This window comes from Zea mays, chromosome 3, assembly GCF_902167145.1.
Source record: "Zea mays cultivar B73 chromosome 3, Zm-B73-REFERENCE-NAM-5.0, whole genome shotgun sequence".
Taxonomy (NCBI): Eukaryota; Viridiplantae; Streptophyta; class Magnoliopsida; order Poales; family Poaceae; genus Zea; species Zea mays.
Genome location: NC_050098.1, coordinates 219,354,834 through 219,380,705, shown reverse-complemented (window position 1 = coordinate 219,380,705; position 25,872 = coordinate 219,354,834). Strand labels below are relative to the sequence as shown.

The 25,872-nt window shown below is 54.0% G+C and overlaps 2 protein-coding genes across 2 annotated transcripts; one reads left to right on the top strand and one right to left on the bottom strand.

The window, feature by feature from the left end:
• Window positions 1-742: 742 nt before the first annotated feature.
• On the top strand, window positions 743-4,990 carry LOC100273527 (pherophorin like protein). Its single transcript, NM_001147945.1, has 6 exons — window positions 743-2,042; window positions 2,644-2,775; window positions 2,851-3,032; window positions 3,145-3,259; window positions 4,349-4,489; window positions 4,615-4,990. The coding sequence occupies exons 1-6, from the start codon at window positions 825-827 to the stop codon at window positions 4,744-4,746; spliced, it is 1,920 nt and encodes a 639-aa protein (NP_001141417.1). The 5' UTR covers window positions 743-824; the 3' UTR covers window positions 4,747-4,990.
• Window positions 4,991-13,155: 8,165 nt separating this feature from the next.
• On the bottom strand, window positions 13,156-16,850 carry LOC103651417 (uncharacterized). The gene is made up of 5 exons (NM_001150673.2): window positions 16,431-16,850; window positions 16,098-16,272; window positions 13,909-14,081; window positions 13,665-13,823; window positions 13,156-13,565 (listed from the first exon to the last, which is right to left on the bottom strand). The coding sequence occupies exons 1-5, from the start codon at window positions 16,805-16,807 to the stop codon at window positions 13,271-13,273; spliced, it is 1,179 nt and encodes a 392-aa protein (NP_001144145.2). The 5' UTR covers window positions 16,808-16,850; the 3' UTR covers window positions 13,156-13,270.
• Between the last annotated feature and the right edge of the window lie 9,022 nt (window positions 16,851-25,872).

The following is a 25,872-nucleotide window of genomic DNA, read 5'->3' as shown; positions in this document are numbered from 1 at the left end:
ATTTTTTTATAGTACTACCTCCTTTCGCTTATATTTGGCATTGTGTAGTTCAATTTTTAACTAAACATCATCACATAAAAAATGGAGGAAGTATATTTGTTGATGTCAAAAATATTTGTTTTCTGTAATTTTGATCATATTTATGATATCAAACAAGTACACTGTAAAAAGCTAATTAATTAAACAAGTACACTGTAGAAAACTATTTGTTTTTATATAATTTTGTTTTTTTTCTTAGATGTAAAACAGGATGTCGGGGTTTATATAGAAAAAACAGAGTGTCGGATCCTCGGCTTTTATTGGGAGATAACCCATAGATATGGAGTTTTGTAGTATCAACTTTTAATTCCCTCCGTTTCTGAGCTTTTGGGCAGGTCGTACAAGCAAACATGCAACGATGGCACACGCCTGCATCGACGATGACACACGGAGATTTGACCCATAGCGGTGAGTAGCCAGCTTTTGCCAGTGGCGTCCCTACTGCTCGTGCTGGTCCATCCCCGTGCCAGCCGATCATATAGATAGATATAGCGTGTTTACCAACACCATCCACTGTGACCCGTCGGCTGTGTAGAGCGTGCCAGCCGATCATATAGATAGCTCGGCTCGCACCCCGTCGGCTCCCCGCCACGGCCCTTTCAACCCAAAAGACCCGTTTCTCGGACGCCGCGCCCCGCGCCTCCAGCTTAAACCCCGAAGGGCAGTTCCTAGTGCATCGCCGCCGCGGCCGCCGCTGAGAGTAGTCATGTGCTAGTGCGCCCCGGCGCAGTCCTAACGGTACGTAGGTCTCTCCACGGTGGTTTAGTGAAGTTAAGAACACCGCCATGGTGACAGGCCGGGTCAAGGCGGCCATGGGCTTCCAGCGCAGCCCCAAGTCGCAGGTGCCGGAGGCGGCGTCTCCTTCTCGGGCGCCTACGTCGGGGTCCGTGTCCACCGCCGGGTCGGCGCCGTCCAAGGCGTCGGCGCTCGCGCGGTCCTTCGGCGCGTACTTCCCGCGCTCTTCGGCGCAGGTGCGCCCCGCCGCCCGCGCGCCGCCGCAGGTCGCCGAGCTGCTGCGCGCCATCGAGCAGCTCCAGGAGCGGGAGTCGCGCCTCCGCGTGGAGCTGCTGGAGCAGAAGATACTCAAGGAGACCGTCGCCATCGTCCCGTTCCTGGAGGCCGAGCTCGCGGCCAAGAAGGCCGAGCTCCAGAGGTGCAGGGACACCGCGGAGCGGCTGGAGGCCGAGAACGGGCGGCTGTGCGCCGAGCTCGACGCCGCCGCGCTCGAGGTCACGAGCAGGAAGCAGAGGATCGTCGAGCTGGAGAAGGAGATGGCGGAGCTGAGGACGCGGCAGGACGCGGCAGCGGACGCCGACGACTGCTCCTCGTCCGCTTCGGCGCCGAGCGAGCGTCTCGAGAGCTCCAGCGCTGCGCCAAAGCCAAACCGCGCGAGTTTAGCTCAGCTTGATCCTCCAGCGCCGCCAGCGCCAGGGCCAGCGCCTTTGAAGTCCAAGTCCTACTTCTCCGCGAGCTCGTCGCACCCTTCGCCCGCAAGCTCGTCGCCGCCGCCCTCGCCGTCTTCCTCCACGTCGACCTCGTCTTCGCCAGCGCACTCCCGCTCGTCGTCGGACACGGCAGCCGCTCCAAGGCCCCGCGTGGTAGAGCTCTCAAAGCTCCCGCCCATACCTCCGCCGCCGCCGCCTTGCCCTCCTCCGCCACCTCCCAGCAGGAGCAAGAGATCCTCTCCCCCGAACTCAGCCAGCGTGGACGGAAGCGCAGCCGCCGCTCCGCCTCCCCCGCCGCCGCCGCCGCCGCCGCCTCCCCCTCCGGCAAGGAGGCAGTTCGGCGCCGCGCCAGCACCGCCTGCAGGGGCATCGTCGGGGCAGGGCGACGTGAGGCGCGTGCCCGAGGTGGTGGAGTTCTACCACTCGTTAATGCGGCGGGAGTCCAAGAGGGACGGCAGCGGCACAGCAAGTGAGGCCGCGAACGGAGGCGGCGGCGGCGCGGCGGCGACGCGCGACATGATCGGAGAGATCGAGAACCGGTCTGCGCATCTCCTCGCGGTGCGTAAAGCTGAAGCATCCATCCATCCGTAATCACCTCGTTCTCGTTTTCCGAACCGTGACCACCGCCGCCGGTACGCAGCTACTACGCGCGTTAGGTCGGGTAGATAGGCGTCCTCTTCAGCTGCTAGCCTTCTAACCACTGTCCGAATGGAACGACCCGAAGAACGCTTCGTGTAGGTTGGTTGGTTGGTTTGGTGACGCACAGTCGTGGAACAGTGGAGGCGTCGTTCTCCGTCGTCATTTATGACAATATTACAAGCGGTCTCCGTCGTCATTTATGACAATATTACAAGCGGTCTCCGTCGTTATTACAAGAGAAGCGGTTTGGTTGGGTAGATATACGGCTGCTACGGTCAATGCATGCATGATCCGTTTGCTCTCGAGTTATCCTCCTCGATGTCCATGCCAGAAATCCAAATGCATTCTCATTGCTGAAATGTTGACGGTACATTGTGCTGATACTACGGGCGGGCTGGTAAACTAGAAACGTAGTACGTGATCCGAGGTGGACGTGTCGAATTCTGAAGCAGTTCGACAGAAAAAAAAAGAAGTAAACTATAATTGCAAAAACTGACCGCCACAGACTCTGCTCTGGCAGATCAAGTCGGACGTGGAGAGGCAGGGCGACTTCATCCGGTTCCTGATCAAGGAGGTGGAGGGCGCGGCGTTCGTGGACATCGAGGACGTCGTGAGCTTCGTCAAGTGGCTGGACGACGAGCTCTCGCGCCTGGTGCGTTCAAGGTAGCCGACGAGCCCACCGTCGGCTTCAGCCTTTGCTAACAATCCGGCACTCGTGTCCGTGCAGGTGGACGAGCGCGCGGTGCTGAAGCACTTCGAGTGGCCGGAGAACAAGGCGGACGCGCTCCGCGAGGCGGCGTTCGGCTACTGCGACCTCAAGAAGCTGGAGCGGGAGGCGGCCTCCTTCCGCGACGACGCGCGCCAGCCCTGCGCCGCGGCGCTCAAGAAGATGCAGGCGCTCTTCGAGAAGTAAGCGGGCCGGGGGACTTTCTTTTTCTTTTTTTGATCGCAAGGGGGTTTCTTTTTTTTTTTTGGGTCTCAATGCGCGTGCGGCGTGCCTGTGCCCCGACTGGAATTTCAGGCTGGAGCACGGCGTGTATAACCTCGCCCGCGTCCGGGACGCCGCCACCGGCCGCTACACCCGGTTCCAGATCCCGTGGGAGTGGATGAAGCAGGACACCGGCATCGTCAGCCAGGTAACGTACATTCACTCGCCGTGGGTTGGGTCCACTCCGTGTAGATGTAGAGACTGTACAGTAGGATGTACCTTTTCCGTAGAGTGAGCGAGTGAGTGAATTCTACGCTTGGATGGAGAGGACAAAACAACTTTCTTTTTCCCCCGATGCCGTCCGCACATGCGTGTCGGGTGTCACGTACCGACGTACTCCGCGGTACGCCTACAGCCCCCCCGGCTGGCGCCTGCTGTGCCCGCGCCCGCGCCGCGCGTGATCCGGCACGCCTCTGCTAGTTCACGTGCAGATCGGAGCCCGTAGAACGGCGGTGCGTACAGCGTACCCCCCATCCCGTGCCGGTCCCAGTACGGTACACAACAAAAGGAGAATCCGGGGTGGAAATCCGGAACGCGACGGCCGTGTGTGGCAGAAGCGGGCGTGGTCTCTCTCGTCTGTTTCAGCGTGGGCGTCTGGTAGGAATAGCGGATGTGGCGTGGGCGTGCACCGGTGTGCACGTGAGCCGGCTGGCGGCGCATCTCGTGAGCGTGCCGACGTGCGCCCGTGCTTTGCTTGCCCCGTTCCCCTTTTCTCTCCTGCCACCGCTGCAGCAGCTACAGAACAATCCCGCGACGCGACACCTCGGGAGCCGCGTCCGTTCTGCGGGGGCACCGGTTGCTTTAGCCAGATTCCTATTGGCGCTAGTACGTAGCGCTAGCGATTCGGTGGTGCGGTGCGTGATCCGCTCCCTGTTGTCTTCCCGTGTGCCGTGTTCGGCAGAGCACTGTCCGTGTGCCAGGCAGGCGTGCTCTCGTCTCTTTGCTCTGCGTCGACTCCTTCACCATCCATTGACCCTGATGTATGTATTAACCGGTAGATTTGAAAGATTCACTCATTCTTCAGTCTTCACTTCATCAACGAAAATATGTAAAAGCCGCATGGATACCCGGACGGAGAGTGATGTAGCCGTAGGCCCACTGCATTGATTGCTTGCGCCGCGTACTTTTACACCGGGGTGGTTGTGCCTGTCTCTGTTTCCACTCTCTTGCGTCTCCCTGCCAAGCCCAGTAATATCCATGTAGGCAGGCACTGACGAGAGCGGTGGTGTACATACAGATCAAACTCCAGTCGGTGAAGCTGGCAATGAAGCACCTGAAACGGGTTTCCTCCGAGCTCGAGGTGATCAAGGGAGGCCCTGAAGAGGAGGAGCAGGAGCTGATGCTCCAAGGAGTACGGTTCGCCTTCAGGGTACACCAGGTACAACCAACCGTGTGTGCGGCAGAGAATAGCTAAGAATTTCATGCTTCCATTCCACGTAAAACCGTTACGCCGGCCGTGCCAAGGCACCTGAACCTGACGCTCCCACGCGCCGCTCCTTTCAGTTCGCAGGTGGGTTCGACGTGGACACCATGCGAGCCTTCCAGGAGCTCAAGGAGAAGGCGTCCATGTGCCGGGTACAGCGGCAGAAGCAGCACCGTCACCTGCGCCAGCACAGGCTCGTTGCCAGGGCCTGAGAGGAGGAGACTGAGGAGTGTGTGAGGACCAGAGCATGCAGTTCTTATTTTTTATATGGTCGGATTATCTATACGCCATCATCTCGTCGTCGCCGCCACAGTGCCATAGTATGATTTGTTCATTGTTTTTTTTTTTGCGAGAAATAGTTGATCGTGTATTCTGCTGTAAACGCTCCAGTACTGTAACTAATGAACAGCCTTTGTACCTTTTTTTAGGAGAAATATGTGTTTATTCTCTTTCGTTCTTCCGATGGGTTAGAAACCAGCTTAGAAAACTTAGTCATGTTTGAGTTGGACTTGTGTTGCTCTCATCCGGGTCAGACTGTAAATAGGCAATTCATCAAAATTCTTGATCCGTCGTAGTCTTCACGTACGAGGAGACTATGGATTATGCTAGAATCGTCCACCGTGTAGAGTGTAGACCCAGGAATCAAAGATAAAGGTTGATCAAGATAAAAGTTGATTGAGTCGTGAACATGGTGACGATCTTTATGAGGTCCATCGGGCTTCTAAGCATTTTTTTCACGGAGAGCCCCTATGTGGTGGCTGTTGAATAATTAGACAAATTCCAGATTAAATTCCGAATATAAATCATGACAAAATCACAAGTACTGAAGTAAAAAGTCAAATCAGATGATGCGAACTGATTAGACATACTGATAGATGGCGCGCGCCGGAATCAGCAGGGTCGACGACGTCGAAGTAGCGAAATCAGCAGGGTCGACGATGTCAGAAGATCACGAGCAGTCGCGTAAAGACGCTTCCCAAAAACCTTATTCGGCCTCTCCTGGTGCAGGATCTAGAAGGCGAAGGGTTTCGGAGACCTGCTCTCCTGATCGCAGATGCACCTCTGCAGTCTGGATGAAGAGAACTGGAAAGCGGCTCAGCTGTGAAGAGAGGCGAAAGCGAACTGGGATAATTTGGAGGCTGGTTGCCGGGCTCCTTTTATAGAGCCGAGTCCGCGACCCCGATCTTATCCGCCCACAAAAATCTCGCGATCAGTTGAGATTTTATAGCGATCAGTTAGGATAAACGTAACAGCCAAGAAACCAAAAAATCAAACGGCAAAAGGTAGCCGCGCCTCCGCAAGGCGAGGGGCCGGATTTTGGCGGACCATTCACGTGCATGTCGTGCGCCCGCGCCCTTCGCCACACCTCGGCCCAGCCAGGCCAGGCGAGCGAGCGCGCGCACGTGTGGCTCTCCACACTCTCTCCTCTCATCCATGACTTGGTGAGTGAGTGTGGCTTCCATATTTAAGCTAGCTCTACTCCACTAGAACTAGCAATATGGTGCTATTGGTTCCACCAATTCCCTAGCCATCCACTTGTATGGGCTTTTGAGATTTTCCTGGGATTTATTAGAATTTTTTAACTGGACCAAGCCCATAAATCCTAACAATCCCCCACCAGATCTCAAATGCCCATCTGCAGTTTTCGCCACTGTTCACTACTGTTTAATATACTAGTTTTTCAGCAGAGACTGTTAAGTTGAACTTCCGCCTAGAACTCCAAGCTACACCAACCCACAACTTGGACAATGGACTATGCCTTGAATTGCAAGTTTTGCGTGAATGAGTTTCACTTGAAGTCATGACCAGTACTTGGCTACCAGTAGTCCCCTTCTCGGGTGGAGCATATACGTCGTACTCCAAGGTCTCTTCATGAGTTTACTAGAGATCACCCAAATCTCATAGACTGCGACGTTAGACAGTCTAACTCATATAGGTGTGTTCTTTCAAAGAATGTTCTGCAGGACAACATCTTCGCTAATACAAGCCAACAGAACACATTAAGGCACAAAGCCAACCTGCCTTACAACATTTGAGAGTATTGCATCTTTACTTAGAGAGGGTCAAAGGTTACTCTCCTCAGTTCACCAATGGCTTGTTCTTCCCAGGACCTAATTCACGGGATCTCCGATCACATAGACTGGGTTTCCACCATGGCAACTTTATTCGGGTCTCATACCCATCTCTCTCGATGCGATTTCTATCACATTACGTGGTAGTCCCTTGGTAAAAGGATCTGCCAGATTTTTATCTGTTGAAATATAAGTCACACTTATAACTCCGGAGTTTCTCAACTTTCTGATAGACTTCAATCGTCTTTTGACATGTCTTGATGACTTTCCATTATCCTTAGAACTCGTCACTTTAGCAATCACTGTCTGATTGTCACAGTTCATAAGGATAGCTGGTATTGGTTTCTCAACCACCGGCAAGTCCATCAAGAGTTCACGCAAACATTCTGCCTCAACGGTTGCTGTGTCAAGTGCAGCTAGCTCGGCTTCCATGGTTGACCTCGTCAAAATGGTCTGCTTGCATGACCTCCATGATATCGCACCTCCACCAATAGTAAAGACATAACCACTGGTGGCATAAAGCTTGTCTGCATCAGATATCCAGTTCGAATCACTATATCCTTCAAGTACTGCATGCTGACCAGAATAGTGAATTCCATAACTCATTGTACCTTGCAGGTAGCGCATAACCCGCTCAAGTGCATGCCAATGATCAGTCCCGGGGTTTGACATGAACCTGCTCAATTTGCTCACAGCAAACGAGATATCGGGCCTTGTTGCACGAGCAAGATACATGAGTGAACCGACAATCTGAGAGTATCTCAATTGGTCTAAACCAATTCTCTTGTTCTTTCGCAGTGTCACACTGGGATCATAAGGTGTTGGAGAAGGTTTGCACTCAGAGAAGCCAAATCGCTTCAAAACCTTTTCAACATAGTGAGATTGCGAGAGTAATCCCACCATCTGCCTTAATCAGCTTGATGTTTAGAATCACATCAGCTTCTCCCAGATCTTTCATATTAAAACTCTTTGATAGAAAAGACTTGACTTCATTGATCACATCAATGTTTGTGCCAAATATCAATATATCATCAACATATAAGCACAATATAACTCCTTCGCCCCCACCACAACGATAATATTCACACATGTCTGCCTCATTAATGGCAAAGCCTGCAGACGTTAGAGTAGTGTCAAACTTCTCATGCCACTGCTTCGGTGCTTGCTTCAGACCATATAGAGATTTCAATAACTTGCACACCTTGCTTTCTCGACCCTTTACTACAAATCCATCAGGCTGTTCCATATAGATTTCCTCGTCCAGCTCTCCATTAAGAAAAGCTGTCTTTACATCCATCTGATGAACAAGGAGACTATGCGAGGCAGCCAAAGAAAGTAGTACTCGAATAGTGGTCATTCTAGTAACAGGTGAGTAAGTATCAAAGAAGTCTTCTCCTTCTTTCTGAGTATAGCCTTTAGCCACAAGCCTAGCCTTGTACTTTTCAATTGTACCATCAGGCTTGAGCTTCTTCTTAAACACCCACTTACAACCCACAGGTTTGCATCCATAGGGTTGATCAGTGACTTCCCACGTACCATTTGAAAGAATGGAGTCCATCTCATTATGAACTGCTTCTTTCCAATCATCTGCATCTGGAGATACAAATGCTTCTGCAATGGTAGTAGGAGTATCGTCCACAAGGTACACAATGAAATCATCACCAAAGGATTTTTCAACCCTTTGTCTCTTGCTCCTTTTAGGAGCATCATTGTCATCCTCTTCTAGGACAATTTCATGTGGCTGTTCAAAACTCTCAATAGGTGTACTATGTTCAGGAGTTATCTCAGAAGAGTATCTAGAATTGCTATGAATGTCTTTCATTGGAAATATATGTTCAAAGAAAGTAGCATCACGTGATTCCATAATAGTATCAACATACACATTACGAACTTCAGATTTAACTACTAAAAATCTATATGATATGCTACACAAAGCATATCCAAGAAAGACACAATCCACAGTCCTTGGACCAAGCTTGCGCTTTTTATTAATTGGTACATTGACTTTCGCCATGCACCCCCAAGTGCGCAAGTATGAAAGTGATGGTTTTCTCCCAACCCACTTCTCATAAGGGGTTTTCTCTTCTTTTCCCATAGGAATTCTATTCATAACATGACATGAAGTCAGGACTGCCTCCCCCCACCATGCCTTAGATAAACCACAAGTGTCTAACATGGCATTCACCAGGTCAGTCAACGTACGGTTTTTCCTTTCAGCAATCCCGTTTGACTCGGGTGAATAGGGATGAGTCCTCTCATGAATAATGCCATGTTCTGCACAGAAATCGTCAAAGACTTTGGGAAAGAACTCGCCACCACGATCTGATCTAAGACGTTTGATCTTTCTCTCTAGTTGGTTTTCAACTTCAGCCTTATAGATCTTAAAGTAGTCTAAAGCCTCATCTTTAGTTTTTAGCAATTATACATAGCAAAATCTAGACGCATCATCAATCAATGTCATGAAGTATCTCTTACCACCCTTTGTCAACACACCATTCATCTCACAAAGATCAGAATGTATGAGTTCTAGAGGTGCCAGGTGTCTCTCCTCAGCAGCCTTGTGAGGCTTTTGAGGTTGCTTCGAGTGCACACAACTATAGCACTTAGAACCTTTGACTATGGTGATATTCGGAATTAAACTCATGGTTGCAAGCCGAGACATAGAGCCAAAATTAATATGACACAAACGAGAATGCCAAATACTCGTAAGATCATCAACATTAGCGCAAATATGGTTCACAGACTTATTATTGAAATCTAACAGAGGAAAGCGGAACAAGCCTCCGCAGTCATAGCCTTTACCAATAAATTGTCCAGACTTAGACACAACTAATTTATTGGACTCCAAAACTACCTTGAACCCATCTCTACACAGAAGGTTTCCGCTAACGAGATTCTTGTGTATAGAAGGGACATGATGCACGTTCTTCAGCTGCACGATCTTTCCCGAAGTAAACTTTAGATCCACCATGCCAGTGCCATGAACAGAAGCATGTGACCCATTCCCCATTAGGACGGAAGAATCCCGGGCACCCTGATAAGAAGAGAACAAGTTAATGTCAGAACACACATGAACATTAGCACCAGTATCAAGCCACCAACTAGGTGATTGAAATACTAAGAAGATGAAAGGTAGATTACCATACCCTTTGTCTTCCTCATTGCTAGCGATCACTGTGTTGACATTGCCCTTTTTGCCACGGCGATCCGCTCGATCAGGACAATCCTTGGCAAAATGACCCGTTTCGCCACATGCGAAACATGTCAGTTCAGCCTTGTTCTTCTTCTTCTTGAAGTTGGTAGTTTTGTTGGGCTTGTTAGATTTTGGCTTTCCTTTGCCCTTGTTGTGGTTCCTCTGAACCATGTCGGCACTGGAGTGGCCCTCGCCTCCTTTAGATCTCGTGTCCTTAGCCCGAGCTTTCTCCTCAACATCCAGAGACGCTATCAGATTTTCAACTGATATCTCCTGTCTCTTATGTTTCAGAGATGTGGCGAAGTTCCTCCATGTAGAAGGCAACTTTGCAATAATGCACCCAGCCACAAATCGGTCATGAAGGACTATCTTAAGGTGGTCGAGCTCCTTGGCTATACACTGTATTTTATGAGCTTGCTCTACAATAGAGCGATTATCAACCATCTTATAATCATGAAAGCTCTCGATGATATACAGGTCACTGCCAGCATCCGATGCACCATACTTGGTAGTAAGTGCATCCCATAACTCCTTCCCGTTTGTGTACTGAATATTCGCATCAACCAGACGGTCAACAAGGGCGCTAAGAACGGCTCCCGTAAAGATAGTATTGGCATGGTCGTACTCTTTCTCCTGTTCAGGAGTCAGTGGACCCTCAGGTCTACCTTTACTAACATGGAAGACATTCATAGCAGTAAGCCAGAGCGTGGCCTTGACTTGCCATCTCTTAAAGTGCATACCATTGAACTTTTCTGGCTTCAGCGCGTCGGCAAAAGCAGCCATAGAAAAACTAGGAAATTGTCTACAATAAGGTTTTTGGATTGTTGAATAATTAGACAAATTCCAGATTAAATTCCGAATATAAATCATGACAAAATCACAACACTGAAGTAAAAAGTCAAATCAGATGATGCGAACTGATTAGACATACTGATAGATGGCGCGCGCCGGAATCAGCAGGGTCGACGACGTCGAAGTAGCGAAATCAGCAGGGTTGACGATGTCAGAAGATCACGAGCAGTCGCGTAAAGACGCTTCCCAAAAACCTTATTCGGCCTCTCCTGGTGCAGGATCTAGAAGGTGAAGGGTTCCGGAGACCTGCTCTCCTGATCGCAGATGCACCTCTGCGGTCGGGATGAAGAGAACTGGAAAGCGGCTCAGCTGTGAAGAGAGGCGAAAGCGAACTGGGATAATTTGGAGGCTGGCTGCCGGGCTCCTTTTATAGAGCCGAGTCTGCGACCCTCGATCAGTTGAGATTTTATAGCGATCGGTTAGGATAAACGTAACAGCCAAGAAACCAAAAAATCAAACGGCAAAAGGTAGCCGCGCCCCCGCAAGGCGAGGGGTCGGATTTCGGTGGACCATTCACGCGCATGTCGTGCGCCCTTCGCCCCGGCCAGGCCAGGCGAGCGCGCGCGTGTAGCTCTCCACACTCTCTCCTCTCATCCATGACTTGGTGAGTGAGTGTGGCTTCCATATTTAAGCTAGCTCTACTCCACTAGAACTAGCAATATGGTGCAATTGGTTCCACCAATTCCCTAGCCATCCACTTGTATGGGCTTTTGAGATTTTCCTGGGATTTATTAGAATTTTTTAACTGGGCCAAGTCCATAAATCCTAACAGTGGCGTGCCAACTATCACTGCCTGATGAATGGCAATCTTTAATGGTTATCAGATATTAGGTAGGTTTCGATGGAAAATCAAACTCGAAAATCAGCACAATGCAACAATTTAGATAGCTTTAGGGTCACCCAATAGTATAATACACTATGCCCTATATATTGGACTGTTGAACATGATCTCTTATAAGAAAAGTATTCCTAGGTATCTTTATATAGTCCAAAGGGTAGGCACATAATTATAGTCCTAGTCAACTAGGATATAAGAGTGCTAATCCTGTTATAAAGATCATCCTTCCTTTAGCTAACTAGGTTAGTTTTCTTCTTGTGAAGTTACATCACCTCTTCCTTCGTACCTTACTAACAGTACGTTGGCTATCCCATCTTCTTGCTGAGTAGAGAGTTCTATAGAAAACCTTTGGGATCTTGGTCTATCACTTAGCTCTGCAAAATCCAGAGCTCACATAACCGTCGCACCCTAAGCAAGTTGACCACCCTTGCCAAACAAAAGTAGCCTACTCAATTCAAAAACCCTCACAGAAAACAAGACAACAATAACGAGTGGGCACAACAATGGGGCATGGTGGGAAGCAACATCCACCAACCATATATATATATATATATATATATATATATATATATATATATATATATATATATATATATATATATATATATATATATATATATATATAGAGAGAGAGAGAGAGAGAGAGAGAGAGAGAGAGAGACCTCTATTGCGGTTTTGACTCAGCACACACACATGCAAACCAAAAACACGCTTGCTTATCATTCATTGTTACTCTAAGGCTTAACTCCGCACATTCATAAGAGCAACGAATTGCAAGTTGAACTTATCCTCAACTCGGTCACTCTAATTGACTTATATATTGCTCTAACCTTAATATTGAGATTAAGTTTTGTTTTAAGTGATGAATTTCAGGTTTTACCTATTCACAACCTCTCTCGACTTTCAGTCTGCATAACTATTGTAGCCCTAGTATCGACCTACTGACATACTCTGATGTTGATTAAGCTGGTTGTCGAGACACTCGACGTTCAACACCCGATTATTATGTTTTTTTCTGGGTGACAACCTTGTTGCTTGGTCCTCTAAGCGGCAACATACGATATCTTGATCCAATGATGAAGCAGAACATCGAGGTGTGGGCAATGTTGTAGCAGCAATCTACTAGCTACGTCATTTGATGGTTGAACTTTAACATCCACCTCGTCGTGTTGTTGCGGTCTATTGTGATAACGTGAGCACAATGTATCTAGTATCCAATCTCCTCTAGCATCATGTACGAAGCATGTGAAAATCGACTTGCATTTTATGTGTGATAAAATATCTCTAGGCGAGGTGAAGGTGACACATATTCCATCATCCCTTCAGTTTGTAGATACTTTTCACGCATTGTTTAAGGAGTTCCGATAGAGATTCTATGGATTGGGGGTGGGGGTGTTAAACGATGTATAGATTGTGTTAGCGAGATCCTATTTTCGCGTTTGTGAGCCAGAGTTTTAGGCTCTGTCTCTTGTGACGAGACTTATATATCTTTTGTACTTCGTACACGAAATGGCAATACAGAGAACGAGAACAGGTTCTTCTCCTATTCTGTTCTTGCAGTGTTGAATAATAACTGAATCACCCCAGGCTTCAATCATATTATTATAAAACATTGTAAACTCGTTTGCTGCTGCTTCTTATATGCTGATATATGACATAACATTGATTTTCCAAGAAGAAGAAGGAAAAAGAAACAATCAAATCACCAATTTTTAAATACGAAATGTCTATAGCCTGCGCCAATTGGTATACAGTGTGCGGTTTTTTTTCTCTCCCCGGTCCTATGCCAGGAGGAGCGACGCGTAGAGGATCTGGTTCCACGTGTCCGGCACGCCGGCGAGGCACCAGTGGCTGCAATCGTTGCCCGGGTGGCCGCCGCTGTAGGCCGAGGGGTGGGCGTCCCGCCTGAGCTGCGACAGCAGCGTGACGTCGAGCAGGTACACCGGCTTGGACATGGCGGCCAGCGCGGCCCGCACGGCGGCCTGCGCCGGGACGGGGCCGGCGGGGTACGCCGGCCCGGGGACCGGCTGCGTCTGCTGCGCGCAGCTCCGCGAGCCCTCGCCCCAGTCGGCTCCGCTGCAAAGGAGACAAACAAAACGCGTCCGCGTCGTTTTTTATTTAAGCTGGATGTTGGTTGGGCCTTCGGATGTTGTGGGCTTTGGTGGGTATGCTTACTTGTAGTGGGTCGGCGAGATGCCCTGGAAGTAGACCTTGGTCCTGGAGGTGTCGACGCTGGAGTCGACCCACCTGGCCCATGTGGACATCCCCTTGGAGAAGGCCGTGAGCCGGTCCATGTCCTTCATCACCTGCCCTCCGTCTTGGACGTAGTCCCACCTGGGTGCACGGCATCGGCATCGGTATGAAACAAAAAAAAAACCAAATGCAAAAAAGAAGTGGTGGTTGGGTGTCGTGGACGCACGGTTGGTCCCTGCCGGTGTGCGTCCACCAGTGCCACGTGTTGAAGACGAGGACGTCGGCGCCGAGCCACGCGTCGCCGGTGATGGAGTCGAGCTTGAGCACCCGGCCGACGGACTCCTCGACGATGTCCACCAGGTAGGTGCTCCGGTAGTAGGCCACCGACACCCCGTAGTCCTGCCACCAGATCGACAGGCGCACGTTAATTAGCTGGCGTGCGGTGCGGCCCCGCGGCGCGCGACCGGCAACAAACTCTGGCCGCCGTGCCCGTGCGCCGCGCCTCATCCGTATCCGAGTACCACCAAAAACCAGAGCAGCGGTATTAAATGTCGATCGATCTCCTCGACAATGCATTGCGTGTTACGCCTGCTATGCACGTGGTACATGGCCGCGCCGTACCGTACCAATAGGCACACCACGCACAAAGGTCCAAAGGCGTCGGCGCCTCCTGTACGTGTATGCAGTGGACGCGGCCATAACCTGGTTAGTCGTCGGCGACAAATATCTCTGCTTGTCTGCGTTGCGTCCTAGGATTCACGGCAGTGATAGCTGAACTCATGTCGATCGATGACCTTGGTTACCAACAGTCAGTCGCCCCGCATCCAGTTGCATCGCATCGCATCGCAACGCATGTGAGCTGTCGTTGGCAACAGCCATGCATGATAGCAATGTGCATTTGAGTGAGGTGGGATTATTGCTGGGACAACGACTGCACTGCACTGCACCCTACTAGTACTCCACATGAAGCAGTGGTTCAGCTGTCCGGGTCATCTGAAATGCTAAATTGACGACGGCCTGGTGCAAGGAGCAGGCCCCACCAGACACAGACGAGTGCGGTTGGCCAGGTTGTCTTGCGTGGCGTTTCTATTCCAGTGCAACACCCGCTAGATCTAACGGTTCAGATAGACCAACATGAGCACTCAGTATCAGTATGGGGGGAAGGATCTGTGACCTATTTTACCGTCTAATTTCACTTCGTTTTGGCTTTTTATGCCACTTGCCACTTTGCGCCTCTTTTGAAAACAAAGCTCGTGTCTGCTCAGCTTTGTATCGTAACCCCCCCCCCCCCCCCCCCCCCCCCCCCCTCCGTTCCATGAAAAGTGTTCCATTGTTTAATTCGTGGTGGTCAAACTTTACCAGGTTCACACTTCACAGACAATATTAGATATTATATATAAGTTTAATATAAGAATATATTCAACGGTTTTTCTAATGACACTGGTTATGTATTCTAAAGAACAATATTCTCCTGTACATATTTAGTTAAAGCTAATAGTATTTAACTTTTTGGGAAACCAAAATATGTGTGAGAGAGAGAGATAAAGGGAGCAGCCTAAACAGGCGGCACAGTACATGGCACGCGTGAATACCGTCCGGTACCACCACGGCCTATAATGCCTACCTGCCTGCTTCTACGAAAGTCACCGTTGCACATCCCATCTTTACAAGCACGAGTTCACGTAGGTCCATCCACAAAATCACGCTCACAGTCCGTATTTCATCACTTGGCAGAAGTGCTTCCGATTTTGGAAGACCAGTAGGTTCCTAGACGCTACCATCAACTGCCTAATGGCATGCTTTCATAGACGCTGGCAGTCTGATTACAATAACAGAAGAAATTTATAAAAGAGGGATCGCATCGCGTCGCATCTGGTGGACACAGGACGAGAGGGTCCAACAGTTTTGACCCCCTGTCAGCGTATCACGGTTCACGGGTAGTAAGACCGATGAGCAAGGAGACCTGTATCCGTAGCAAAACGCCAAAAGCGAACCATGGAACGCCTTTTTGTGTCCCTTCCCCCGTCACGGACCACCCACGAGCGAATTCCTCCTCTGCCACCACCACATGAGCAAATGGGCGGTGCGATTTGGCGCTGGTGCGCTACACTACACTACACTGCCCCGCCTCCATCTGCGGCAGACAAACGCGCCGTTCCACCCCTAGTGCCCCAAGGCCTGCGGCCGGAACTCCCAAAAGCCCAGCACGGGCACAGGCACAAACCTTTTCGAAAGATTATACTGTCTATTTCCAATCTTTGGTTAATTAGATGCTTAAGGCCTAGTTTGACGACCCTATTTTTCGCCAGAACGTTGCGCCGTGCTACTCTCACTAAAACCGAAAGGAGTGGTACACTGGTACTAGCATAGCACATGCAGGGGCACGGGCGCGGCAGGGTAGCGGCGCGTACGCACCTGGAACGTGACGCTGGAGACGGGGTTGCCCCTGGCGTAGGCGACCCTGGAGGACGCCGGCGCGGCCGCGCGCAGCATGCACGCAAGCGACTCCCACTGGTTCAGGCTGATGGAGTCCCCCACGAACAGTATCTTCTTCCCCTTCCACCGCCTCAGCAAGTCCTGCCCGTTGAACCTGGCGTGTTGGCAGCAACGACGGCGGGCGCGCCGTTATTAGCTCCAGGAGCACAGCCTGCACTGCACAGCCGCGCGGCGCGGCCTGGGCGCTTGGCTCCTGCTGGCGCGCCGAGATTCGATTCGATTCGATCGATGGAGGCGAGCACGCGTACGTACCTCGGGAGCTCGCAGGACGCCGGGCGCCACCGGTACTTGAGGTACAGCTTGTCGGGCCGGCCATACTTCTGGCAGTCGAACTCCGGCTCCACGAAGGGGCACCCCGCCGCGTCGTACATCGGCAGCGTGTCGTCGTACACCCAGCTGCCCTGGAACAGGTTGCACGACGCCATGCCAGTGCCGGGAGCGCCACCACGCTGGGCGCGCCGCCCTCCCCCGTGCCGCGTGCTGTTGTGCTGCCTCGCGGGCTTGTGCCGGAGGCCGAGCGTGCCAGTGCCCGTGCCCGCGGCGGCGGCGGCGCGCAGTAGCGACCACGCGACGGCCGCGGCGAGGAGGGGCAGGAGTGGCAGCTGCCGGTGCCGCTGCTTGGCCGCCATTGCGCGGCGCTGTGGAGTGAGCAGCGAGGAGCTGGGCCTTGCGGGGACGGACACGGACACGGACGGGTCAGATGAGGCCGGCGCGCCCGACTTTTTATAATAGTAAGCAGAGAGCGACGGGTTTTGCGCCTTTTATCCTGGCCTCTCTGGCTCTCTCTCTCAGCTTTTTCCCTGGGCTGGCCCTGGCCCTGGCCGGCCGGATTATCTCCGGTTAGATTCTCGGCCGGTCGCTGGCCGCTGGGGCCTGAGCGGCTGCGCCATGGGAATCCGCCGGGAAGGTTTTCCCTGCTGAGGCTGAGGTGGCAGAGGCTGACAGATGCGGCGATGTGACGACTCTGTATCGGCAGCGGCAAGGTCAGAGGCAGCGGTCGCCGGCAATACAGAGGTAGTAGTCCACGCCACGGCCCGCGGCGTCACCCTGTTACCGCCACTACCAGGCTCGTACATCGGCACCGCCCTTGAAAGAACTCCCACGGACTGCTGTCATTTTGTATCCGCCTAGTCTGACCTCTTGCATACGACGAGCATACGCTGGACTCCTGGTGGTTCATTGACCAATGTAGTATGTACATGAGTGCTTCAGGTACATGTACATGCATCTGCATATCTCCTCCGGCCTCACTCCGTGATTGCGGCATTGCGAATATACATTTGGTTTCCATATTTCTATGCTTCACTCGTTAGTACATCGGATGTGACGCTGTATACACTTCCAAGTTGGAGTGCATGCCCTTTATTAAATCTTTATATAATACTCATAATTAATATTCAAACATTAAACTTTAGTTAGCTGAATCAAACCCTTCGATGTTGCGCCCGCACCAGCTTTGTGGATCTATGGATCACTTATCCTGCTCTATGAGCATAGCAAGCGGAGTTATACACTTATACTCATTAGGGGTGGAACCACATGTTTGTCTAGGGACACTGGACCGATTTTTCCAACTCCTATGCTCCCATCTCTTTTCTGGTCTCTGTCCTCACCCAGATTATTTCGTACCATCATATAGAACATCGACCTTGCCCCATCAACCAGCGTGTTCCGGATCCCCATGCAACCACTATGAGCGTTCCGGATTTCATGCAACCACTACGAGTGCTTTCTCCTTCTCATTGTCGTTGAAAATCGACTAGATGGGAGATGAATAGACGAAAACTGAAAATTATAAACTTTGAGCACGCACTTCACCCGGGGTTAGGGTTAGAAATAAATAATAGTGAATTCGGAGTACGGAAGATAGTTATTCTTGATGTGATTTGCTCAATCAATGCGGATAACTTTGGGAGCCAACTCAAAAACAACGTGAGCAAGAGAACTTTTAGTGAGAGGGGAGATGGAAGAAACAAATCGAACGGTGAAGATCAACACAAATGGACACGGCGATTTGTTTCACGAGGTTCGGTTCCAAAGAACCTACTCCCGTTGAGGAGACCACAAAGGCCGGGTCTATTTCAACTCTTTCCCTGTCTCAATCGGTCACTTAGACCGGTTGAGTGCTTCTTCTCAATCTCACGGGTCACTAAGACCCCGCAAGGATCACCACACAATTATGTGTCTCTTACAAGCTTTACAAAACACTAGAGAGTTTAGAGATAGATGAAGAAAGCAACAATTGAAACACAAATCACCCTCTCTCAAGTCACTAAACATTTTAGATCACTTGACTTGATTTTGGCATTTGGAGAGGATTGGAGGCTTTGAATTTGTCTTTGGAGTGTATTATTTGCTCTTGTATTGAATGTAGAGAGTGGGAAGCTTGGATTGCTTGAATGGTGGTGGTTGGAGGTATTTATAACCTCAATCACTATTCTAGTCGTTGTCTCAATTCTCTGTCGATGGGCACACCGGACAGTCCGGTGATGCACCGGACACTCCACTGTTCACTGTTCGGTGAGTGTCACGTCAGCCGACCGTTGGAGTTTGGAGCTGTTGACCGTTGAAGTCGTCTATCTTTTTGGTGCACCGGACAGTCCGGTGGCACACCAGACAGTTTGTGCGAACTGGCATCGCAGACTGTCTCTGACCTTGTCGGCGTTTCGAGACCGGGGGGTCCCTGGGCCGACGAGTGAAATGTCGCCGCATGCCCCAGCCCAGATGGGTCAGCGCGAGACGGAGCGCGAAGGGGGGAAAAGGCAGACGGAGAGAGTGAGAGGTGGAAATCCCGCGGCCTTCGTGTTTGTCCCGCGCCCAGGTCGGGTGCGCTTGCAGTAGGGGGTTACAAGCGTCCACGCGGGAGGGGAGTGTCGGCGTTTCGAGACAGGGGGGTCCCTAAGCCGACGAGTGAGTGTGCTGCGTGCCCCAGCCCAGATGGGTCGAGCGCGTGGGCGAGCGCGAAGGGGGGAGAGGCGAGGTGGCCGGAGTCGAGCGTGAGAGAGGTGTAAGTCCCGCGGCCTTCGTGTTCGTCCCGCGCCCAGGTCAGGTGCGCTTGCAGTAGGGGGGTTACAAGCGTCCACGCGGGTGAGGGAAGCGAGCGGCCCCAAGAGAGCGCCTGTCCCGTCCTCGGTCCCGCGCGGCCAACCTCCTCTGAGAAGGCCCTGGTCCTTCCTTTTATAGTCGTAAGGAGAGGATCCAGGTGTACAATGGGGATGTAGCAGAGTGCTACGTGTCTAGCGGAGGGAGAGCTAGCGCCCTAGGTACATGCCAATGTGGCAGCCGGAGAGATCTGGGCACCCTGCTGGCGTGATGTCGTGGCTGTCGGAGGTGCGGCGGAGCCTGATGGAGGGACAGCTGTTGGAGCGGTCGAGTCCCTGCTGACGTTGTCCTGCTTCCGTAAGAGAGCCGGGGGCCGCCGTCGTCACAGAGCTTGCGGAGCGCCATCATTGCCCCTCCGGCGGAGCTGGCCGGATGGGACGCCGGTCTTGTTCTCCGTGACCCGAGTCGATTCGGGGTAGGATGATGATGGCGCCTCTTGTTGGCGTGGCGGTCTATGCCCTAGGCAGGGCGACGTGGGGGTTCCTCCGAAGCCAAGGTTGAGTTTGCCTTTTGTTGCCGTGGCCGAGCCCGAGCCAAGGGGTCGGGCGAGGCGGAAGTCGTTCGGCCGAGGCCAGGGCGGAGTCCGAGCCCTGGGATCGGGCGAAGCGGAGTTTCGTCGTCTTCCGGGTGCTAGCCCGAGTCCGAGCCCTGGGGTCGGGCGGAGCGGAGTTCACCGTCTTCCGGGTCTTAGCCCGAGTCCGAGCCCTGGGGTCGGGCGGAGCGGAGTTCGCCGTCTTCCGGGTCTTAGCCCGAGTCCGAGCCCTGGGGTCGGGCGGAGCGGAGTTCGCCGTCTTCCGGGTCTTAGCCCGAGTCCGAGCCCTGGGGTCGGGCGGAGCGGAGTTCGCCGTGGCGCCTTTGGCAAGGCCTGACTGCCTGTCAGACTCACTCTGTCGAGCGACACTGCAGTCGAAGTGGCGCAGGTGGCGCTGTCCTTCTGTCAGACTGGCCAGTGGAGCAGTGGAGTGACGGTGGTCACTTCGGCTCTGCCGGGGGCGCGTGTCAGGATAGAGGTGTCAGGCCACCTTTGCGTTAAATGCCCCTGCAATTTGGTCAGTCGGTGCGGCGATTTAGTCAAGGTTGCTTCTGAGCGAAGCCAAGGCCTCGGGCAAGCCGGTGATGTGTCCGCCATAAAAAGGGGGCCTCGGGCGAGACGGAAGTCTCTCGAGGTCGGCTGCCTTTGGCCGAGGCTAGGCTCGGGTGAAGCGTGATCGAGTCACTCGTGTGGACTGATCCCTGACTTAATCGTACACATCAGGCCTTTGCAGCTTTATGCTGATGGGGGTTACCAGCTGAGAATTAGGCGTCTTGAGGGTACCCCTAATTATGGTCCCCGACAGTAGCCCCCGAGCCTCGAAGGGAGTGTTAGCACTCGCTTGGAGGCTTTTGTCGCACTTTTTTGCAAGGGGACCAGCCTTTCTCGGTTGCATTTCGTTCCGGTGGGTGCGCGCGAGCGCACCTGCCGGGTGTAGCCCCCGAGGCCTCGGAGGAGTGGTTACACTCCTTCGAGGTCTTAATACTTCGCTTAACGCTTCGGCTGGTCTGGTCGTTCCCTCATGCGAACTGGCCATAGCCCGGGTGCACGGTCGGGGCCCAAGCTCTCGGGCTTGTATGTTGACGCTGTCAACGATTTGGCCGGAGCCGGTTTTTGCGAGAGCAGCCCCCGAGCCTCTGCACAGGGCGAGAGGACGATCAGGGACAGACTCGACTTTTTACATACGCCCCTACGTCGCCTTTCCGCAAGGAGGAGGGGGGGAGTGCGCCATGTTACCCTCGATGGGCACCGAACATGGTGTCTCCGGTGAGCTGCAAGCGGGTAATCCGAGTGGACGTCCGTGCCCCGTTCGTTGGGGGTCGGCTAGGGGCCCAGAGGCACGCCCAAAAGTACCTGCGGGTGATTTGCCGGACCCGGTCCCCTAGCGACGGGGTCCGAGGGCTCGATGCCTCCCTCCGATGGGATTCCGTTACAAGATCGTTCCCGCTGGTCTCGGAAATGTCCTAGGGTACCTCGGGAGCGCAGCCCGAGCCTTGGTTATGTATCGAACGTACCCCTGGTCATCCCTCGCTCGGTGTCTGAGGCGACTGTGAACCCTTCGGGGGCCAGCCTTCGAACCCCTGATCAGTAATGGGCGCGGAGCCCGAGTAGCCTGAGGCGGCCATGGAGCCCTTCGGGGGGCTGGCCTTCGAACCCCTGACCAGTAGTGGGTGTCGGGCCCACGCGATCTGAGGCGACTGTTGAACCCTTCGGAGGGCCAGCCTTCGAACCCCTGATCAGTAATGGGGGGCTCGGAGCTCGGTTCCTTCGCGGAGAAGGATCCCTTCCGGGGTATCCCCCTTTCCCGGTCCCTGTTGCAAGAGATAGAGAAAGAGGAAAACGGAAAAGGATACGAAATCGGACGACGTGGCGTACCTTTTCTGACGCGGTTATTACGGCGAAGGTGAAGCGTCGCGCGCTCCTCCTGCCAGAGGCGCCGCGTGTCCCGCCGCGGAGTTAATGCGACGGGGCGAGTGGTTGGCGAGGCGGCCGTTGCGCGCGTGTGATCCGTTCGAGGAACGGGTCACGGGTGCACCGTCTCCACGCCGTGAGAGGAGGCTCTCTTGCTGTCTCAGGATGGGACGTGAGCCTGGCTAACGACGTGACCGGTGCGCCCGCCCGCCTGCCACCGCTATTACTGCCGGCCCACTTTCGGTCGCTTTGACCGACGCGCCAGGCTGGCGCTGTTGGGTCGCCTCGAGTCGCGGCATAGGCTCCGCAACCGAAGAGGCGTGATGGTGGCTCAAGTGGCGGTGCGGTTGCTTGCATGCAGCAACTGACGCACCGGTTGCTCGACGCGTGGGCCTGGGTTCCCAAGCTGGCGTGTCAGAAGTCGGAGAAGCGCGTCCATCTGGCGCGGTTGCATGCCGCCTGCATGGCTGCCCGCCCCTTCTGCCCGTTGGTCTGGGCGAAAATGGGGGGTCGCCTGTAACTGTCGGACGGTCGTGCGCATCACGCGCGGCGGTTTGGCTTCTTCTGCCCTGAGCCGGCTTGCATGACGTGCGGGACCCAGCCTCCGAGTCGCAGGGGAGGGCCTTGGAGCGTGTTGGAGAAGACTCAGCCCACGACGCCTGTGGGCGCACGTAGGGAGAGTTGCCTTTAAAAGGAGGGAGACTCCTTTCGTAAGGCAACCATGTCTTCTTTCTCCCTTAAGCGTCGTGTCTTCCCATCTTCCAAGCCCCCGGATGGGGGGTATCCGCCGCCTTTCCGCCTCCTCGTTGGAGGAACGCAACCCCATGGGAGTTGGTACCTCTCAGCCATCGTTCGGCTTCAAGGATTTTCATCAGCCGGCCCAGCCATACCCCCATGCCGACGATCACCCAGGATGGTGACCGCCGGTTTCTGGGTGGGGAAGAGCAAGCCAGGCTGCGATCTTGGTCCCACCCTCAGCTTCAAGGATGTTCATCATCCCCGCTGGGGCGGGAGCCACGCTGAGCCAGTGCTCTTCCTTCCGCGCGGGTCCGCGGGTCGCCCCTTCCCGCGGCGTTTGGGGGTGGAGGCGCTCGCTGGCCCTGCGGACGGCGCGGACTTAGACAACGTGGGGCTGAACGACGGCGGGCGTCGTCACCTCCAGTGTGTCGGAGTTGTCGGCTGGGCTTCCGGCGGCCCCTCCTGCCGGAGGGTGACCGCCGCATCGGGTGCATGGGAGGACCACCCAGGATTCCGCGCGCCGTTAGGGCGGCGTTCATGTTCTGGGGTGGTCCTGCTTTTGCACTGGGACGGCGTCCTTGCGCAGAGGCCGGCGCCCCACTCGTCTGGGAGGATTTGAGTGGGGATCTGCCGGGGGGCTGGTGTCCCCTGCCATCGGCGCCGATGCGGAGGCGGCTCGAGAAGTCCTCGTCACCGACGGGATCACTGCCACCACCCACGCCCCGGGCCACCGCGCCGGCGTGCTTGTCCTCGCCCCTCGAGCGTCGGCGGGTGCGAGGGCAAGATCGCAGCAGCGCCAACCCACTGTCGCCGTAGTCAGGATGGGCGGCGGCGAGCCGGCCATCGGTCTTCTGTGGCTCCGCAGGCCTTCCCCATGGAGTGGGGTCGTTCGTACCTACGGAGGAGGGAACCGGAGTTCCGTTTGTGATGGCACCTTGGATGCCGGTGTGTTTGTTCATTGCGGCTGTCGAGGCCTGAACGTGTATGTAATTTTGGCACGGAGCCGTGTTTTTTCCTCATTTTCGAGCATTAAGTCTCGCCTGTTGATTATCTGAACCGCTTTACCAAGCATGAGTTGCCCCATGTCAAGGTGACGGGTGAGGTATCCGTATCCCGGAGGCGTAGGAATCCCTCGGCCCGTTCGGCCTTGTTGTCTGGGGCTCCTCTAGCTTAGTTGAAGAGACCCCTCGGCCGCCCTTTGGTGGACCGAGGCCAGGGGTAGCGATATCAGTATGAACAGAGGCGGAGTTGGCTCGAAAATGGGAACCTGTCTGGCCGGAGCCTGGCCGTGTTGTCCGTCAGCGGAGCCGACGTCGAAGTCGATCAGTCGAGGCCTCGGGTCGGGCTGGCGCCCTTGGAAGCCGGTTGACCGAGGCCCCAGGGGTAACCGGTTGAGCCGCCTGCTCGGGCCGGATTCCCGGAGGAGTCCCTGGACCGCAGCGCCGCCCGAGGCTGGGTCGGGCTTTGCTGAAGACGTCGTCGATGCCGAGGGTGCTACGGCTCCCTTCAGCGTGAAGACCCGAGCCTGCAGGATCAGATCATCTTGTAGCGTGTGCTTTCTGCGGCCGCCGAGGCCAGAAGAACACACCCTCGCTGCGCTTGCAAAGCTGCGTCTTTTTTCCTCTTGTTTCGAGCATCTGGACTCTGTCGGTAACAGAGATGTTTGTGTGAGCGAGAGCTGCTTTTCGCGGAAGGGACGAGTGAGGTATCCGTATCCCAGAGGCGTGGGAATCCCTCGGCTCGGTCGGCCTTGCGGCTTACGCGTACTTTCACCCGTCCATGAGGCCCTGTCGCCGACTTAGTCGAGAAAGCTTGAAGGACTGCTTCGGTAGGAGAGCTTCCAAGCGTGATGACTCGTTCGGTCCACGGAGTCGCTTTATCCGAGCGCAAGTTACTTATCGCAGAAGGTGATGAGTGAGGTATCCGTATCTCGGAGGCGTAGGAGTCCCTCGGCTCGGTCAGCCTTGGCTGCTTACGTGTACCTCGTCGTTTCCAGGACCCGCTTTTCCGAAGTAGTCAGGAAGCACGAAAGAAATCCTGCTAAAAAGAGATCCTTTTTCGAGGAAAAATTCGACGCAGAGGGGGTCTCCCCCCTTTTAGCCCCCGAGGGAGGGTCGGGCTTTGCCGAGGCTAGGCCGACCCTTCCTTGACGACTAAACTTTGCGTAGGTGCGAGGTATATAAACAACTTGAAAACATCTTAAGGGTAGAAGCGACGTAGCTGTTTGATGTTCCAAGCGTTGCCGTAGATCTCGCCTTGATTGTTGGCCAGCTTGTATGTTCCGGGCTTCAGAACTTTGGCGATGACGAATGGCCCTTCCTAGGGGGGCGTGAGCTTGTGCCTCCCTCGGGCGTCTTGCCGCAGCCGAAGCACCAGGTCGCCCACCTGGAGTTCTCGGGACCGGACCCCTCGGGCATGGTAGCGTCGCAGGGACTGTTGGTACCGCGCCGAGTGTAGTAAGGCCCTGTCCCGAGCTTCCTCCAGCTGGTCCAGCGATTCCTCTCGGCTAGCTTGGTTGCTTTGTTCGGTGTAGGCCCTCACCCTCGGGGAGCCGTACTCCAGGTCAGTGGGCAAGATAGCTTCAGCCCCGTAGACCAGGAAAAACGGCGTGAAGCCCGTGGCACGACTCGACGTCGTCCTTAGGCTCCAGACCACCGAGGGGAGTTCCTTCATCCATCGCTTGCCGAACTTGTTGAGGTCGTTGTAGATCCGAGGCTTGAGCCCTTGTAGAATCATGCCATTGGCACGCTCTACTTGCCCATTCGACATGGGATGAGCCACGGCGGCCCAGTCCACCCGGATATGGCGATCCTCGCAAAAATCCAAGAATTTTTTGCCGGTGAACTGGGTGCCGTTGTCGGTGATGATGGAGTTCGGGACCCCGAAGCGATGGATGATGTTGGTGAAGAATGCCACCGCCTGCTCGGACCTGATGCTGTTCAGAGGTCAGACCTCGATCCACTTGGAGAATTTGTCGATGGCGACCAGCAGGTGCGTGTAGCCCCCGGGCGCCTTCTGTAAGGGACCGACGAGGTCCAGACCCCATACAGCGAAGGGCCAGGTGATGGGTATTGTCTGCAGAGCCTGAGCGGGCAGGTGTGTCCGCTTCGCATAGAATTGGCACCCTTCGCAGGTGCGGACAATTCTAGTGCCGTCAGCCACCGCCGTTGGCCAGTAGAAGCCTTGCCGGAAAGCATTTCCGACAAGGGCTCAGGGCGCTGCGTGGTGGCCGCAAGCCCCCGAGTGTACTTCTTGCAGCAGTTCCCGACCTTCGGCGATGGAGATGCACCGCTGGAGGATGCCCGAGGGGCTGCGATGGTAGAGCTCCTCTTCGTCGCCCAGCAAGACGAATGACTTGGCGCGTCACGCTACCCGCCGAGCCTCGACTTGGTCGAGGGGTAGCTCTCCTCG

What these genes read in the sequence shown, in the direction of transcription:
- LOC100273527 (NM_001147945.1), top strand. Translation starts at nt 825, where the DNA reads ATGGTGACAGGCCGGGTCAAGGCGGCCATGGGCTTCCAGCGCAGCCCC. An exon ending in GGTCTGCGCATCTCCTCGCG is followed by an intron (nt 2,043 to 2,643) that starts GTGCGTAAAGCT and finishes CTGCTCTGGCAG; the next exon opens with ATCAAGTCGGACGTGGAGAG. An exon ending in ACACCGGCATCGTCAGCCAG is followed by an intron (nt 3,260 to 4,348) that starts GTAACGTACATT and finishes GTGTACATACAG; the next exon opens with ATCAAACTCCAGTCGGTGAA.
- LOC103651417 (NM_001150673.2), bottom strand. Translation starts at nt 16,807, where the DNA reads ATGGCGGCCAAGCAGCGGCACCGGCAGCTGCCACTCCTGCCCCTCCTC. An exon ending in TCTCCAGCGTCACGTTCCAG is followed by an intron (nt 14,082 to 16,097) that starts GTGCGTACGCGC and finishes ATCTGGTGGCAG; the next exon opens with GACTACGGGGTGTCGGTGGC. An exon ending in ATCTCGCCGACCCACTACAA is followed by an intron (nt 13,566 to 13,664) that starts GTAAGCATACCC and finishes TCTCCTTTGCAG; the next exon opens with CGGAGCCGACTGGGGCGAGG.